At 33.6% G+C, this 20,117-nt stretch overlaps 1 protein-coding gene across 1 annotated transcript in view; it reads left to right on the top strand.

Annotated features, from left to right (window-relative positions):
• Nucleotides 1-17,418, top strand: part of LOC124359010 (acid sphingomyelinase-like phosphodiesterase 3b) — a 195,283-nt gene extending 177,865 nt beyond the window's left edge. Inside the window, exons 8-11 of the mRNA XM_046811341.1 lie at nucleotides 114-300; nucleotides 392-504; nucleotides 11,792-11,970; nucleotides 16,326-17,418. Coding sequence (XP_046667297.1) covers nucleotides 114-300; nucleotides 392-504; nucleotides 11,792-11,970; nucleotides 16,326-16,539 — 693 coding nt within the window. The 3' untranslated portion in view covers nucleotides 16,540-17,418. The remainder of the gene's footprint in view (nucleotides 1-113; nucleotides 301-391; nucleotides 505-11,791; nucleotides 11,971-16,325) is intronic.
• The last annotated feature ends 2,699 nt before the right edge of the window (nucleotides 17,419-20,117 follow it).

Raw genomic sequence — 20,117 nt, 5'->3', positions numbered from 1 at the left:
ACATGCTTGATGGTTTATTTATTTTTATTAGAAATAAATACGAAAAATATTTTGTAATTTAATTATATTTTATACAATATTGATAGCTAATGCATTTTTGATGTATATTCCAGATTTACCTGGTCGGTCACATGGCCCCAGGGACGGACGAGAGACTGGGAAATCCCCCAAGGCCTGTGATGTCCCCGCGACACAACGCCCGGTACCTGCGGTTGGTGAGGAGGTACGCTGACATAATCACGGGTCAGTTCTTCGGGCACCTCCACTCTGACACGTTCAGGGTCGTCTACAACGAGGCTGGTGGGTAGCCCCCGGGCCACAAAACATGTCATGCAATTATACAATTTACTAGTATCAACGCCAAACTTTATGAGTAATTTCTCATTTTCAGGTAGGCCAGTCTCTAACATCTACCTGTCACCTTCTCTGACACCCAAGAGGTCCTCAAGCGGTTTCAACAACCCTGGGATCCGACTCTATAAGTTCAACAGTGACACTGGACAGGTAAACTACAGTTGAAATTAACATCATTAACTAATTTTATCATACGAATATAATACATTGGGACAAGTGATATGTATGAACGATCATAATAACTGGAAGCCTTTCCCGAACAAATGAACTATTATAATGGATTATAAATGACTCGACGGATTGTAACTAATGATTGATGATACATACAAATAGAGGGTTGCCCTTTTGCTTTTTGGCCCCTATATACCAAGTTTCTCGTCTCCAGGGCATATTCATCAAGATATGTCTTACAACGGGCAAAAGATATAGAAATATATTGTATTGAACTCTAAAATCAATAAGTTTTTACTTTGAATCAGGAGGAACTTGCGTACTAATTTTCGATTCTTTACAAACTATTTAATAAGAGTTCATAGATTAGGACAATACGGTTCCAAAAATGTACTATCGAGTTCTCCATGAGGTTCAGCATATATTATGCTTAGAATTAACAGTGGAACCTCAATATATCGCAAATCAATGTATCGAATTCCTTGGTAAATCGAAGTTTGCCATTCTCCTGAATGTGCTGTTTACTTCATCGCTAATTTTGCCTGTTGAAGGTTTATGAAGGTTGAAGGTTCGTAGATAACCTCAATATATCAAGTTTCAACCTTTAGTTTCCCTACTTTTAATCTCTATATATAGTAGTTTCAGTTTATAAAAGCAACGAACCGAAGTACAGCCGTATCTAAAACTGAGACTGAAACCTGTGGCTAATCACCACTTCACCCTGACTTTGATTTGGAAATGAATCGTAAGTCATGGGTATTGATTGGTTAATAATATAACAGGTATTTTTGAAAACTGTCTATGTCTCAATTATTAATCTACTTCATAAACTTCTGCGGCCTTTATGTAACTTTTATAAAACGTTTTGAAATTTTCATTGTCAGATTACCGATATAGTGAATGAAAAATTTTTAATTTCTCTCTCAATACAAGAATTCCTCTAGTAATCCAAGAACTTTAATGCATTTTCGCTTTTAAATTTGACACATTAAAATGACACGAATAGTTTTAGTGATACAAGAGAGAAAATTATGTAAAGCTCTAAACAAACATCCGGAGAATTGTACAAAAATTTAAACATTCATTTAAAGCCTTTTGATTTCTCTGTATTTTGGGGTAGAAATGTCCTTTTATAAACAGGCTTGGGTATCTTTACTAGCGGGTCACATCCCAAGACAACTCCTTGGCAGAATGGTTGAAGATAGAGAAGTCAAACTCGGATAAACGATAATATTATCGCATTATCACTAGCGGTGCCCGATGTTATGGTTAATCTAGTTGGCAAGTTCAACACTCTTTTCAAATTATGTGAATCAAGCACGAAACGGGATCGTTGGGCCGTTGGGTTGCTGAGGTCAGGAAAATTTATTTGATCGCTTATTAGTAGAAATTTATGATGATAAATGGGAATTTAGAATTAAAACTAGTTTAGCTAGGAACATACTAACACACCAACTTGGAAAACTGTACAATCCAAAAACAACATTTTGGGATAAATTATTCATGAAAGTCTGACACCCTTGACTTCAATGTCAATTTCAGAACTGTAGTATACTTTATCAAGATAAGGGTAAACTTATAATAGAGACTGTGGAGGCCGAGAATAAAAAAATGTGACATTGAAAAGGAGTTTGGTATACCAGCGAATTTTCTCTCGGCTATTTCTTATAAATTTCCCGATAAAGTTCTCATAATCAAGCCTTCATCATTACTGTAGGTGTTTTGTACATGTATACATAGGAGCCTATCAGTTTCTTGATTTAATGAATAAGATAACAACAAGTGCAAACTTGTACATATTGAAGTCGGCTCCAAAAAACCTTGCATATTGAACCTCATTATATAGAAATTCTCTATATCGAAGTTTTATATTTTCTCTTCAGTTTGGATATAACAAGGTTTCACCGTATATTATTATGGTTAATTTTCATAGTCCTTTAAGATAACTTTTATGGACACGGAGAAATTTAAAAAACAACTTTTGATCACTTAACGCAGAATTAGAGACATTTAAAATAAGAAATTCAGGAGACTATTTTATCCGGTGCCATCAAAAACTGCTGAAGATAAAAACGCGGAACGTTTTTAATATATACATATCGTACATATTACAGTGAGTGTAGTAAATGAGATATTATTATTGAAAAAATATGAAAACCAAGTAATTTTATAAAATTAAATTTAACTTTAGGGGTTTTGTAATAAATACAATTTAACTGGTTATTTGTTATATAAATATCGTTATTGAATGTAAATAGCATAATTGCATGATACCGAAAAGGTACAATTTTATTCAACCATTTCCCTGTTCGCAATAATAAACAAGTTTTGAATGTGCGGTTATTTTCAAGTAATGTTTGAGTTATAAATGTAGGCTATTTGATAAAAGGAGAAGCCAGTCTTCGTTGTGCTCCTATTGCCTTTTGCGTCATTAATGTTTACGAGGATCTCAACAGACCCAGTGAGTACAGCAGCCTACAGGTTTGCAGTGCTATTAATGAGTAACGATATGGTTGATCTCTAGCGAAGTCGTAATATTCGTAGGATTAGAGATATTACTTTTCTGTCTGTCTGTCTGTCCGTACGATATCCCGAAAACAAACTGAACTTTACACTTAAAATTGTGCACAACGCTTCATTTCTATATGAACATTCCATGGAATAAGGCTGAGCGTTAGTGATTATTTTTACATTGGTCTTATGGGTAACCATGATGGCATTCAGCTAACACCAACAACCAACACTTACAGTATCGTTTAATAGTCCTTTTGTGAGTCGACTTTTATTATATAAATGTTGATTTAAACCCATATTAGACAAAAATATGAACGTATCATGTGTCAAAATATGTGGAAAAAGATTTCATGTTACCCTTAAACTTTGCATGAAACATAATTTCTACAAGAATGAGTTCTATAACGCGTCATTTTAGTGTGAACTTCTTTCCCATAGCGTACAATTGTCTTTCTGTCTATCTGTCTGCAGGAAATCTCAGGGATGAAATGAGCTATAGATTAGAAATTTTGTATACAACCCCAGTGACGTACTTCTGCCTTTTCATAGACAATAATTGAACTTGAGCTATTTTTAAGTAAACAAGATGCAATGTCGAACCCCTAGATCGTGAGGACACTCTCTTTCCAAAATATATTTAAATGTTTTCCCATTACTATTTGAACTCAAATTTACCATCAGTAGTTCATTATACTCCAAACACAAAGGTCACGTGACGTACATATTGCTACATGTGGGAAAGTCTGTTTCCCATAACAACAGCACATTCAACACAAACCCGCTACAAATCCTGTTAGTGATTCAACCCTTTAAGTGCCGAGATTTCAACTGTGCTGTTATAGGCTACTGCCAGGATTATTTGCTCACAGAGCTGATTCACAGTTGGCGCAAATGTAGCGCGTTTTCCCACTATGATCAACTTCAATAATATCTTTGTTTAACATGCTGTCACCAGAATCTCATGATTGTCCACCAGGTTTTTGTGATAAATTGAGTCCGCATCCCAGTCGCCATCATTCTCACAAAATTTCAACTGTTAAATGCCTCACAACAGCTCATCCGAATAAATATAAAATTTACAAAACGCCCTTATCTTTAATACAACTAAGACTGGGCTGAAATCAAAATATAAAATTAAGAAACTTACAGTAACGAATTAATAAACGGAATTAAAAACTAAAATAGTAGACACTTGAAAGTTTCTGTTTCTAAAATCAATGAAAACTTCAACATGTGCTTTAGTGTGTATCGCTATTTAGTAACATTATATATAATACATATGTTTTTGAAACCCTGTGGCTCATAAATGGTTGGTATTATTTTTCTCTCATGTTCTTGAAAATAATTTTTTGGCAGAATAATAACCTAATTGGCACGCGTACTAATTCTTGTCTCTTGAACTTCGTAGCCGTTCGCGCGCCATGTCCGCGAGTTTGTGATCCTCTTTGAGTTCCTCTTTGAATTCATCATCGAGTTATTGAGTCCTGGGTTGATTTTCCTTTAGGACTACTTTAATTCAATCGTCTTTTTCGTGACTACAGCTGCAATGTCAAGGTAAGATGCTGACACCGAGTGTGTCAAGTCGACATCAACGTGAAGGGAAGTCATTTTAAAGTTTTGTAAAGTAATTAAGTCATTTGGTAAAATTCCAAAGAACATTGGAACCAACCAACACCAATAATTTCATGATAAAAATCATAAAAAAAATGATTTCATGATGATGATGATGATGATGATTTCATGATTTGATGATGTAATTTCATTTCATCATTATCATATTTTGTCATCAACGTGACAAGTCATTATTTTATTTTAACATATAAAAATAGTGCCTGTAAGTTTCTTTAACATAATTAAACTTAAAAGTTAACTTTGAAATGCCGGGTATTTAATATGACCTCAAAGATCTCCAATTCCATGTGTTTCGTCCATTCGGTACAATGGTTAATTCCTTAGTTTACCGTCATAGTCTAGTAGCAGTTAAGCAACATTGCTGTGGATTTGGAGCAGTTCAAATAAACACTAATATGGACCAATATGTATGATCTTAGAGCCGTTAGGTGTCGTGTACGGAAGCAGCTGTTTGAAACGTGATAACACGTGCGTGGTATTTGGACGCAAATTGAAAACGCCCGTGTTAACACGACCTTGTAAGGGGTTTTACCAGTTACAATGCACAATACAGTTACAAAGCCAGTAATTTCATATAAAATTTCACTGAAAATGGTATGCATTAGTCATCATTCAAATTTGAAGTTAAGACTTGAAGTTAAGATATAATCTGAATTGCTTTTCAAGCGGAACATTTGATTCACCTAAGTCACGCACTTATATTTTAGTAAATATTACTTCCCCGTCCATCTGTAACCAACGTCAATTTGCTCTAATTGGATTCGCTAATTAAAAATATTTATTATTGGTTTAACTGTAATTTTAGCAGCTTTTTACTTTATCAACTTTAATGAGTATTGACAGCGTGTATTGGACAGTTTTTCTTCACATTTTCATGAGTAATAATTCACTGATTCTGATATAATTTGTCTACTTTGGATGTCTTGCTAATCCGATTTTCACACTTATACGTCCAATTAAATTTTATCTCCGTGTGCTAGTGGTATACAAGTTAGTTTCATAGCTACACATTATCTATTACATTTATATATTAACCACACAGAACAGTGGTTTTTAGAATAATAACCCTACGAGGGCAGGCGTTCAAAAAGGACATTATTAAAACAAAATTAAAACATCTATTAAACACCTATTGGTGCCATAAGCATTTTATAATGCACGGGCGTTTTTAGCATTTAACTGGGAGACCGCCCAACTAGACGACTGATTCTTCTGTTTCAAGTGGGTTATATTGGCGAGGAATGAAAGGTTCATAGTTGTAAAATTGTATGTGTGAATGAGAATTTTGTGATATGAATGTAAGAAATTTTACGTACAAATCCAAACGTTTGCCATACAATGTACTATTGTCAATGCAATAAAACTTAGTTGATTTCTTTCAATATTAGAAACATGTTTCTTTGAAACAATCTTCTTTGTCTGATCGTTAATCTCAATATAATAATTTTTTTGTATTACTAACAAAATGTCTGCCACGATTTGAATAATAGACTCTGACTCATAAAATTTGTCACATATTTCTCGCATCTAGACGGTTGGAAATATTATCACTGCTTCGATTTATTTGGTGAGTGTTTCTAAGGCGTTCATTATTTTAAAGTTTCGCCTTCTAAGACTCGCTCTGGCTGTTTCTAACCATACAGGGCTACATCTTATACGTGCTTTGCATTATACTTGCTTTGTATAAAATGTAAGTCGTATGCCCTATACCAAGAATCCTTTAAATGATCTCTTACTTTCACTGATTTAATTTGTTTCACTAATCTCCATTATTTACGATAGACATATGATATCACATGATTTATTTGTTCCAAACACCTCTTTCATATTTTCCACTTCCTTTCAACAGAGATATGGTGTATTTTACGCCCAGTTATTCCCTTTCAATATTGTTCTAATTCAAGTTTCCAGCGCCTTTACATCCCATTTCATGCGAGTCTAATTCCCGCGTTCCCACTGCTGTAAGCCTCAATTACAGCGCGTTTTACAGTGTTCTCGGAAATATTTCAGAAGACCTTAATCCTCTTTACAGAAGCAACCTTACTCTTAAAACCCCACTTACTTTATATGTTTTTATCTAAGTAGTGAAGTCTTTAAAAGATGATATCCTAATGAATGAAATTGTTGACATTCCTAGAAAGATTTATTAAGGTAAGTCACAAACACTCACCCTCGTCAAGCTAAATACCAACATTTAAATTTGAAAATAAGGTCGACTATTCGTTTAACCCTACTGATTTAAAACATACATATACATACATATATGACATATATGCAGTCCTGTTATTTACAATACTATAAGATCAATGTAAACATGTTCACTAACATTCAACCCTATCCATTAACGATAATTTAGGCTTTGGGGTGGGGGAAGAATCACGAGTGGAATATACCAGCAATAAGTAATTCCAGGAAACTTCTCTAGAGACAAGATAATACTTCAAATAAGATTAGATACGGTTTAGTTTCTAGATACGTAGCTGAAATTGTATTTACTAGAGTTGTTGAATAAATTAATTTCATTTATTATATTATAGTGAGTGCATTATGCCTAGATAAAACTTATTGATCAATGGTTCAATGTTTTCTCTTATGAACTTCGAATTTTGAATAGTTAAGTTTGTTAAGCGATAAATATTTGATGTATATGTTCAGTGATAACATTCAGTAGTATTATCAGAAATCATGTTCTTTAGTGGTTACGTTTAGAATGTTTATTGGGTATTTTTGTGTGTCAGAATGATTGCAAAACTACGAATTATAGAGTTATGGAGACCAGGATTTAAAAATCTGAAACTTTCGTCTTTTTCAAAACAGATTGCAGTCCTATAAGAGGTAGGAACATTCACTCTTGTAAAACTAGAGGCAGGGATACATACGGAACTGGGAGACACAGAATTTTTAAACGCTTTCCTTCTCAGCAAGGAGTTCAATTTAAAAAAATGCCCAATACAATATAAAATGCGATGCCCAAGGCATTGAAAACTCGTTGAATACTCTCAAAAGTATTGTAGAGTATAGACGAGTTTATGACTCACGTTTTGGAGACCACATGATTGGCTGAATGACGTTAAAGTTTAGTCGTCTTTGTTCCCCACATCCTTCATTAACATAGTCTAGTGTTTTGTCATCTACAGTACACATATGTCCAATATATGGCAGTCAATGTCGAGAGACGGTAACGGCAGAAAGTGTCCATCGGGGATACGCTGCGGCCGGCACGACTAACATTAATCTGACCCGGTGAAACCGAAGCAATAGATTCTCCAGCTGAGCAATGCTTACCTGAGTATAGTGAGCTGAAAGTCTTCATTTATAATCTCATGTGATGTAGTATCACCCGGTTTTATACGTTTCAAACATTAACAAATCGGTCCTTTGTCAAAGCTTTTTATCTTATTTTTGATCTCTTAAGACAAGAAGTTTAGAAAATTGCACCTAGTCCAATTAATTGGGTAAGGTTGGGAGTAGGGGCTGCCTCTTGTCAAGATTCATGAGGAAACGTTTAGAGCACTAATCTCGAGTCATGACCCCTAGAAAAAAGGAGAAGCTAGCTTGAACCACCCTCTCCAGTCAAGGTAGGCAGAGGGTGACACACCCTTATGTCAGGCTGGCAAGAACCTCTTAGGGAATGAACCCCACACTCCAACAATCATCTTCGCAGTAGATTACACCTATCGAATTAACTTGTACCCCAGAATCTTGACACTTGCGGTTAGTGATGTGCTGCTCCTAGACATCCATAAGGTTGCCCAGATTTAAGTGACACATTGGTTTTTGCTGTACCCACTGTGAGTTTCAACTGGAAGGTATAAACCAGCAAAAAATGAACCCTCATGGGGAATTGTAAAAGCCTTACTACACATAACTAACACTGTTTTGAACGGACTTAAAAGTAAAGCGAAAATAATTTTGTCCAGTTGACAAAGATCTTTTTCTTGACTAGCAACGCTTGACGTGGACATGATGAGAGGGGGTATCAGTGCAACCAACTGTCAGGGCGCACCTTTCCCCAGATGTCAGGAATCAGATCGTAGGGATAAAGTGCTCCTTGGGGTGGTGTATAATTTGTAGCAATGCTGAATGGAAATACAGCATGCATTATTTTTATTGTCCTTGACTTTAATTCATCCAGCAGGTACTACTCTATTTTAGAGCCTTAAAAACAATTGATAAATATTGTATGACGTGAGTTATTGGACGTATGTTATTATGCACAAATCTCCCAAGGATCCAAGGAGAGGGGGGAGGACTATTGTCCCCTTCGCCCCACTCTTGATCCGCTCAATCCCGTGGAGTGACATGCTCCATCATCGAACTTGATTTTTTATCATTAAATCATATGGAATACTTTATAAAAGAACTAATGATATTTTATAACGCATTCCCAATGGGATCCTTATTAAAACAAAGTTATTACATTTCTTACTTATCGTATAACTGCACGTATATTTCACCAGACGAATATGTACATTATAAAGTGCATTAACTTTGTAAAGCAACGAAGAAATTCATATTTATATCTTAGGAGTGGTAATATATTATATCTTCAAGCTTTTATATACAAAGATCATCTTCTTTAACAACTGACGTCACCAAACTGCTGTTGATATGTAGAATGTTGTATCCTTTGGCAGGTTAATAAAATAATTTGACACAGTTTAATAGATTTGAACTTAAATTGAAAATACGAGTAATAAAATTTTATACATTTATGGTCAAAAACTGTTATTATCGTTATAATAGTCATAGTAACGTACTGTAATTAGTTATTATCTCGTAAATATAATGTTTTTTAACAATGGCAAAATACAAACTAAACAATGGGTAGCTTTAGTTTAAAGAATATCAATGATTGAGATGCCTCAAAACACATTTTCTCAAATTTTATAACTTATTTGAGTATAGAAAAAAATTAAAAGTGTAGCACATACTAAGTCCGCATTGATATGTAAATCCCCCCTTCCAACCATCGCTATCCTGGGTATTGTATGTGATGCCATGATGTGTTTGTGTCCCGTCGTTGTCCGGACCGTTTCCCGGGATGCGCTGAAATTGAATTTCCTGCTTAGGTCAACTCTACTTATCTACCGTGTTGTGTTGTGTATCTTCTTTGTGTTATTCATTTAGTGCTGAGGTTATTTTTAGTAGTTTATTCATCACCATTTTGGATTTTTAATTATTGTGCACGCTTAACCTTTTTTCTTACGTTCTGACACACGAACAGAAAAACACGTTATATATGGGATTTTAAACACAGAGGTTCAATATAATAAAAGGCAAAGCCCACATTAACTCATCCCTAACTATCCAACTTCTCGATATCTTTGATAGTTGAAACCTTATTTATATCAGTAATGCCTTTTTATGTCACTCGTAAATTATCAATATATCAATTATCAATAGATTACTTACACTTTTTTAGAACCATATAAAATAGCCCCCTAAAGGGAGGGAATGCTTTAAGGATTAACTCTCAAACACCCATAAAGGATGAACTAGGGTTGCAAAACCAGGATGAACTATATATTTTGTTCATACAACTCCCCATTCCCTAGAAGAATTAAATTTGACACACATTTGCAATAAGATTTTTCGTGAAGTTTAACTTATATATTGGGTTAAATAGGGCTAAAACCCATATAAGTCATTTTTCGGCATATAATATCCTAGGAAAATTACATTTATCTAAGGAAATGTGATATTCTCGTGGGTTATGCTTATTGTATTAACGTGAGGGTTGGGAAATGTTATGAAGACATCCGTAAGTTCTGACGATATATGGCAAAGAAAGTAAACTTTTCAGGTCTACTTATATATTTTCTTAATCTTCCCAACATTGTAAACGCTAGTACCGCCCCGGAAATACCTTACATCGGAAGTAAATTACAAGGGCCGGAAGTAGACGTTATTATACCAAATCAGGCTTCCTAGACATGGTAAGTTTTTATTGTGGGAAAAGGGATAACTCTTTGTGTGTCTGAAATATAATTGATTTTAACCAGAAGTGCTCCTAGACTTGCAAAATGCATAATAAGAGCTAGTTGCACTTTTTGAACTTCTGTGCGATAAAAATTGAAATAATAAATAATAAGTAAGATGAATCAATTACCTTGTAACTTGTATTATTAAATTCTTACTTATATTAAAAACGTTTAAGTCTAAAATAGTAATAAATAAATAAGGATAAGTTACCTTAAATTGAAAATTAATACATTAAATCACAAGTGAAATGTGTCACATACCTTCCTTTACATTATGGGTAGCAAAATAACTTTTTGTAATGTAAATAGTATTCGTATATAAACGTATTAAATATGATTCGTATTCAAGAGTTAGTTAAATATCTAAACAGAGTTTTATTCAAAATAACAAATTAAAATAACGAAATATTGCCTTCATCAATGATATATATATATATATATATATATATATATATATATATATATATATATATATATATATATATATCGTATGGGGGACAAAGGCAGCTATCCATAAATAAATAAATTAAAAAATTACAATTATAAAAAAGTACGTAAGAACAAAGTTCTTGAGTCATAAATTAAAAATAATATTAAAATCTCCCGTCACAAAGCTAAATCCAAATTACTGAGCCAGTTTAGAGATTTCATCAATGATGACATGTTTGATACAAATTGGCTACAGTTATAGATGTGTATATTGAAGCATCATTGTTGGTAATCTGGTTGCAAGTATCATAAAATACGTCATATTTGCCGTGGACAAACCTCTTTTCCGTCATTCAGCTTTTGAAAATAAATATTTTCCAATTTCAGTATTTCAAATCAAATCATTCTTAATATTTGTCTCATAGTTTTTACGCAGTGTGATTTCCAAGTATACTCTAGAGGTGGAACAAGTTTTCAGCCTTACGGTTTATTTTGTATTCTTCGAAAAAATACTTACACATACGGACATTAGGCAACAACGCTTTATATTTCATAACCTTGTAGTATCATATCCCTCCATTTTTACAGGATTAATTAAATTAAAAAATGTTGAACGGTCCTTTAGAACTATAAGTATATCCTTATATACCTTTAAAGCTGTATTACATACGCTATGGAGAAATCATGTTATCTTTTGATCTGAATAGGTGATAGACTACGTGCAGTACTACCTCGACCTGGCCACGGCTAACCAGCGAGAGTCTGCAGATTGGACCATAGAATACAACTTGACCACCTATTACGGCTTTCACAAGGTGTCGGCCTCAGAGTTCCACGATCTGGCCGAGAGCTTCACAATCACCGACGGACTTCCATTGTTTGCAAGGTGGGTAGTTAAGTGTGATGTTATTCACAATTAGTTTACTCCAATTAACTACAACAAACCATTCACAGGAATGAAAACAATAAGTTTGTCGTCCTGATACATCTATATTATTATCAAATAGGGAATGCGACTGAAAGGACAGGCCTTCACGCACGCACCCCAACAGTCACGAGCGCAAATTTTTGAGCCCGGCTGTCACTTACCGAGCTATTGAATAATACTTTAGAATAGTGAATAAAAAATAAGCTGTTAGTAAAAAATTTTTGTTCATGTTTTATTTAATCGATATAACAATAACTTTAGGATAAACTGGTCTTTTTCGTTTAAGGGCCAGCACCTTACAAACATACTATACCTGACTGACAGTGCATTTAATTGTTTTTTTTTGTGTTATTAGTTCGTAGGGCAGTAGTCCAGGTACTACTTCTAGTATAAACTCGTCTTACCTTATCAGTGATAAACGCGCGCCGCTTATCTTTTTCCATTTTCTCGTGAGTGAGTTATACTTAGTTTTTCTTGTTCAATAAAGCGTGGTGAGTTGATCTGGGCTTGGACTTTGCAAGCTCGAGTTAATTTTTTTTCTAAAAGAGCAAGCATCGCGTGATCTGAGTTTTGAATAGGCTAGGGTCTTTTTGCCGGCCCTTAAACGAAAAAGACCCGGATAAACTAACAAATAGCAAAATATGGATTCGATTTGAAAATTTCGCTAATTAAACTAACAGGGACCTAATAGTTGTGCTTGTGTGTGTAGGCTGTGTTGTAGTTTGTGTGTGTAGTGTGTGTGTGTGGTGTGTGTGTGTGTGTGTTTGTGTGTTTTTTTTTTTTTTTTTGCTGTGAAATACCTGTACCCAGCCGCCCTCTCTACTTGCTTATACTACAGTAAGCTGAAGCAAACTCGTTTACCATTTTAAACATTGTAAAGACTTCAACCTTACGATTTTCTTACTTCATATCAGTTAAACTTTCTAGAATTCATATGTCGGCTCTGTTAAATTTGGTCATTTAGAATTTGTAACTCCTAATCCTACATCTTAAGTTCCTAAGAACTGAAATAGATAACAATTTTAAAACTTAGCTTTGTATACACTAGATGTCATTCGTGCACTCACAGGTATAGTGCTAAAGTGACAAAATCAAAATGACATATGCTCTAAAAAGTAAAAAAACCCACTTTTTACATATGTTCTAAACTGATTCCATCCCTATATTTTTCTCAAAACAACTGAAGACATAAACTACTGATGGCGAGAGAAAAGAAGAACCCTGGATTCTGGCCTATCTGACAATTTGCAGGCGCTACTACTAGTATGTTGCCGCGCCTTGTTTCGTAATTCCATTATTGTTTCACTGTTTTCATTGATTTGCGGCCTAATTGTTATGTTTTATGAGATAATTTAAATGACGGTACTGTTTTGATAAATTAAAATTGAGTAAAATTTTTGTTTGTAATAAATTCTAATAATTAGGCTCTACAGTGGTTGTAAATAAACAATAATTAAAGGAATGATTTACTAAAATTGAAGATTTTTTTATTGTTATGATAACAATTACTAATGTTCATATATGTATAATGTAAATGTAGTGCTTTTATGTATATAAAATTTAACAGTGATACCTTACTGACTAACACAATATTGAATATACAGTAAACAAAAAACCTCTTACGCAAAAAAATAGGAACATTTGTAATTGGATAAGAAAAATTTTCATCAACAGGTTTACAAATACCAAGTCAAAAGAAAACAATTACATTTTGCTAATGTAAAATGTGGCACTCTGCAGGAATGCCACATTACTGAAAACAAATAACTCCATTGCTAGGATAAACAATTCGCAGGATTGGTTGTGGGGCGAAGCGCCTGAAATTACCGCGCGGCAACACACTAGTACACAGCTGTGCGCCGGCACGGGCCAGGTCTCTTCTTTTCTCTCGCCACCAGTATAAGCAAGGGGCTGTATCCTGATGCCGACTCTATTATTGATTTATTCCACTTAACTCACCTGATTCCCATTATTATGTCTGTACCAAAAAGTATATGTTTGTATGTATTTGGTGGTCTATTTACTGAATACAGTCTAACTTTGAATACATTCAAAATTATGTTCAGTTGTTAGAGTTCCGTTTTACTTTGTTCAGAAGATAATGTTCATGATAATAGTAGTCTTTCATAATAATAGACTTGTCAGAGTTAATTGCTATAACAACAATAAATTAGAAAAAGGTTTTACTACCGAACATTCACTCTTAAGATCTTTTTGCCTCCTTGAACCAAATGGACTGACGAATCCAAGATGTCTCTTACTGATTGTACACCTGAAAATTTATAAACTTATAGTAATATAGGAAATTAGTGAGTTGTCGCAAAGGTTAATCACTAAATACACTATGAAGTGCTGTTAAATAATTAAATATATATACTTACAGCATTTGCAAGTTATAAACATCCTTTACAATGTCACTAGAGAAGTATATTTGTATTTAATTTGTTTATATCTTTAAAGAAGTGCATTTCTCTATTAGTTTAAGTTGAGTAAAGTAAAAGATTTAATTTAACGTTCTCAAAGTTTTATTCTTTATGGTAATATAGTAAAGCTAAAGTCGTAGTAAACTTAAACAAATGAGTGATATGCGTTGGTTATACCTAGTAATTGGTAGTAATCAACAGTCATTCAATAAACATTGATATTGAATATATATAGGAGTATTCGTATTCAATAAAGTACAAGGCTCGAAAAAAGAAGTACAATTGCTCGCAAGGAGAAGAGTAAGGAATGTTCGGATTTTAGTAGCGATACTTGCACGCTATCCTCAGAGATTGCGTAAAGCCATATAATTTCTGGGGAAAAATAGTCAATATGCAGACACTTCTTATGATCCGTTTGAATCTCAGAAAAAATGAGTTGGGCAATGAAAATCTTTCTAAAATAAAAAAAAAACTACGAAACTATAAATTTGGTTGTCTACAATTTTATTCTGGTTTAAGTGATGTCTAACGTTTACTTTGAACATTACTTTCCATTTCCTGTAAATAACATGACGTGCAAAAAACGTTATAGAATTAAAATTTGTCCACTACAATAATGTGTAATTTCATGTTGTATTGAGTAACGAACTGTTTTTCTTTGTTCAAAGTTTCTTATTTGACGATGAAAGGTTTGAAAGGATAACAGGATCTCGGACATTTGCCATCTTTATATATAAAAAAATATTTCAAATCAAGTCACAAGTACGACAATCACAATCACACGTCACGCCAGCACAGGCGTAAATGGGATAATAACAAGAAATTTTTATAACTTTGTTATAATACAAATTACTTTAACACACAGTGTTATAACTTTTGTAACGTATACCTTTGGCAAATGTCCGAAATCCTGTGCTCCTTTTATATTCACCCAAAATAGCAGCCCTTGCGTTATATGACATTTACTCTCAAGACAGCCGCATCCTCTATTTTCATAGTGGGTTCTCTGTAGCAACTAAGGAAGTGGACATACACAAGTTAGTTTGCTCTTTTCGTTTATTTTGTTTGGCGAGGCTATTGATGTTAACGTATTAATGCGGTGTTATATTATTTATTTCAACGTGGAGAATCTGGCCATTTCGTACAAAAAAGATTTATTATAGATACTTACTTCGTAAAATTGAATAAAAAACGCGCATTTTAAAGTTGAGGAAGATCGAACCTAATTTTTATACTGTAAATAAATGTAAAAGTAGAGGTAAAATCTGGTATAAACAGTACCGTACTCTGTCTCACCGAAGATTGCATATATATAAAGAACAATTGCCGTCTTAAATCTACTAATAATTCATGGAATGTATACGTACTCAGGCTTTTATTCCTTAGCATTATCGAAATTATATAAAAATACTTTATAACGATATATCCTCTATCTTATTAATTTTAAATACTGATTCTTTATGCAACATTTGTATCTTTGTATATCTTGAAATATCTTTTACCTGAATTGTCTTTTGATTTTTTAATATACTTTTTAAATTTTTGTTTTCTTTTGATTTCCTTTGCAGCACGTGCCTTATGATAAAATTTTACAAACCCGATTTGTGATTGTTGAAGATAACACCTGGTGAAAGTAACTGTTACCAAATGGAAGTGTCTATAGAGTAGAGGCTAGGACTTTGGATCTGAGTTAGTGATAGCGTAGGTTCAGATCCTGCCTATGACCATAGCACTTTTTATCAGTATCATCGACCTTGTTCTGTATAAACATTCCTCCCCCTTATTATCTTTGATAACATCTTTGCTCAGGCCAGTGGCCCATGCGAAAGAGCAAGAGAACTTCTCCTAATTATCTTTGTGTGGAATAACTCAAGTTTTTAATATTTGCAGATACTACCTTGTGAACTCCGTGAGCACTTCCGGCCTCATGACATCCATGAACCAGGCACACAACCATTATTGCGCTATCACCAGACTAGACACAGACCAGTTCTACAACTGTCTAGCCACGGCTCCCAGCGCTTTGTTCTCCGACGCACAGCCTAATTCCTCCATCTCAAACACCGTATTCTTAGTAGCTTTTATGATATCACTGCTCAGGTGACAACACGACAATCTCTCCATAGAGACAGTAATGTAAACATTTGTAAATGCAATGCATTTTAAGAGATGTGTACTATCCTGATAAATAAGTATTTGGCTTTGTGTATTCCAATAATGTTGGACACGATGTGATAAAGATGTGTTTGAATAATTCTATTTTTGGAGTTTCTAAACGGGCCAGACTGCCCGTAAAACTACCCTCTGTTTTATGTGAATGTGCTTCCTGGAGAGATTATTTTTGGTTAAAAAAACAAAAGTTATTGTCATTAGATCAACCGTTTGTACACTTTGAACTTGTGCTTTGGATTTTCACACTGTACAGGTTTATTTCGTATTAAAAGTTAGTAGTAAAAGAACGTTTATTTTCCCATAAAAAATGTATTTCAGTAAGGTTATTTCACCCTAAATCTGTTTTATATAATATTGATAACCACTACAATCAATCTGACGACGTTATCAGTGAAAGATAAAGGAGTTATCGCTATAAAGATAACAGTCTTGGAACTGGCCAGCTGCACCTGGGAGTAAACACTCACCAATCCTTTTCGAAAGCTCTCAAGTGAATTACCTAACGTTGATATAAATTAACGATCTTATAGCAAACAGATCACGAATACGTTTTCAAATTAGGATTTTTGAGTGTGCGCAACTCCAAGGCTGCAGAAGTATAATGAAATTTGACAAACAGATTTTTTATTAATTCATCATTAAATAACGGAACTTTTATTTTTGTTTACTACTTATATTTTATATGACGCTTTCTAATAATGAGTACCACTAGTATTTTCTGAAAGTATGTTCATTGTAATATTCATTTATGTAACGCTTTGTAAATATGTATAAACGTATCAGTATTTGTATTAAATATATTTTGAAATTCTTTCAATCTTTGTTTCCTGTTAACCCTAACAATCTTACAACTCTTATTATTATGATTCTGTAAATTTCATACGAATTTGATATTTCAGGATTATTTTTGTCATGTGATTACTTCATTCAGACCACTGAGTCAACATATTCAGGCCAGTATTTACACAAAAAAAGGACTTGATAGCCAGTTGTAGATAATCGACTTTTACCCATAAGAAAAATGTGAAAGAAGCAACAATTTTCTGGACATCACTAACTCAAGATCTGCCTCAGACCTCATCCTCAGGGAGATAACTAGCCTAACACATACTTAGAGATTGTAATAAACGAATTATACGAGAGAGTTTTAATACGCATAAAGCAAGTCGTGTGCCAACACTATTTCTAAAACATGCACTTAATAAAACAAAACACGAATTGTTGAAACCAAACTAAAGAAATTCAGGAAAGGCTAGATTTGCGCTTAATGACTAACCCCTGAAAACTGACAAGAGGCCAGTAGTAAACGCAGAACTGGGGGAATCATCCTTCCGCTGGAAAGATGCTCAATAATACTCCTGGGTTTATGTTTTCTAGATGGTGCAGCCAATTTTGGGCACAATCAATAAATCGAAAATTATAGGACAAGTAACCTCCTTAACTCCAAAGATGTGTATGGCGCCAAAGGAGCTAAAGTTCTCCTTAGAATGTTCATACCAAAGATGGTTAAAACAAAGGATCCATAGATCTAAAATGTTTGTCTATTTTATTTGTTTTGAATATACTGTTTGAACCTTAGTTCTCGAGTCTTAAATGTTCGTTCCATTTCGCTGCCAATCTTAAACCTGTATTGAAATTAAAATCATTAATAAAAGAAATTTCATTTTTATTTGACTCGGATTGCAATAGATTGTTCCAAATGCTGTTCTATTTACATTTATTGGTATACGATATTAAAACTAAATTATATAGTATATCTATATAAAGCGTAGATTTATAATACATGGAAATAACTTTAATATATAAATTTTGAAATTTTGTATAATACAAGCACTGTTAGAAAAATTTAGTTTATTTTATATAATAAAGATTTTGGTGAAAAGTGCATTTATGTAATCAGTAGCATTTACCTATGGCTTCGTGTGTAATTTTGTAGGTTTCTGCACCTGTATGAGCAATTTTGAGTGAATTGTATTTCCGACACCATTGTTGAGTTTGCCGAATTGCCACGATCAAGAAACTACATTAAAAATGTAATATATTAATACATTAATAAATTTATGTGTTCGTTTCTTTATAAACTGAAAGCTATTTTTATCATTTTAGAACATTTAGAGCTAGAATTGGTACTTTAATTGAAACACACAGTCCAGCGAACTTTCATCTAGCATAGTTCTTGCAGACACACCTTGAAAGGCAATCCTCGAAGTCAAATTCAAACCATTTTGTGTTGTAGGACATTTTTCCGTAGGTTTCTTAGTCAAATACTTACATAATCGCAGAAGTATAAAAACGGCATGACAACTAATCGTTACTCCTCAGAAAATATACTCGCTATGGATGTAAACAAATAAAAAAAACAGTGTTTAAATAAATAAAACATATGCTTGTGCTGTCATAAAACAAAGTTTACACAAAATAGTTGATTACATTGTAGCAATTCAAGTTTTCCTGGACTAAACTCGGATATAGTTCAGATTTATCACCTAAACTTGGATCAATCTGTTGATAAGTGCGCCTTCAACAGCCAAGATACCTAGTGTAACGTCGGATTGTTGCATTGCCTCTTTGATACGGTGCCTTAAAATATTGCTGCTTGGCGAAGGTTATGCCTACGTGACCTGATCCGGGAACTTGCCTTATCTGGTGCCTCCAGTCCGGTTGCTGAACTGATAACACTCTTTACTGATAAGCCCAGGCCCAGGTACTGTGCCTAGCAGTGACTTCATGATAAGTTCGACGAATCGAAGCCCCAACTTGCAGCCCTCTTCACTGTACCTGAGGATTTATGCATTGTTTATGCGAAAAGGTAAGATCGATTAAAATATAGGTAATGCTTTATTACAAATTATACTCATAAATTTTTAAACTTATTTATTAAATACTATTACTTTTGTTCTAAATTTAAACTTTTAATATTTTATTTATCGATGATAAAGTTTGGTGCTTATAAACAAATGTTATAAATTTTAAAATTGATTCTCGATGTAAAATACATTTTGTTGGGTTTTACTGTTTTATTGTAAATTCATCGTAATCTATAAATATTCCTGAGGTAATTACATATTAAATTGATTTAATTGCCTTTCGGATGTGATAAACATATAATGGCATTCGCATAAGTAACGACATTCGGTTATTAATAACTCAATAATCCCCACAATGTACGTAAATAATGGTATTTAAATGTAATGCTATCTTGTTTTATTTCGCGTTACTCTTTAACGTTAGTCTTTGTACATCATTTTATTTAGTCAGCTGTGATAAACGGTTAATAATGAAAAATTGCAACAAGATGTTATGTAATTGTGATGAGTTGGATTGATGGAAGAGGCAAAGTCGTTCTTTGTTAAACGTTCATAGCTCCGTTATTATATTGTTAACATTTTTAACTTCCTAATTGAGCAAAATATGGATATAAATCCAGGATTAAGTCCTTGTAAATGTTAGGACGAATAGGATTACTTGTTATAGAAGTACCCGAGACTTGTGATTGATTAGCTTGGTTCC

The sequence above is a fragment of the Homalodisca vitripennis genome, chromosome 4 (genome assembly GCF_021130785.1).
Source record: "Homalodisca vitripennis isolate AUS2020 chromosome 4, UT_GWSS_2.1, whole genome shotgun sequence".
In the NCBI taxonomy this organism is placed as follows: Eukaryota; Metazoa; Arthropoda; class Insecta; order Hemiptera; family Cicadellidae; genus Homalodisca; species Homalodisca vitripennis.
This window is presented reverse-complemented; position numbering and strand designations above follow the sequence as displayed.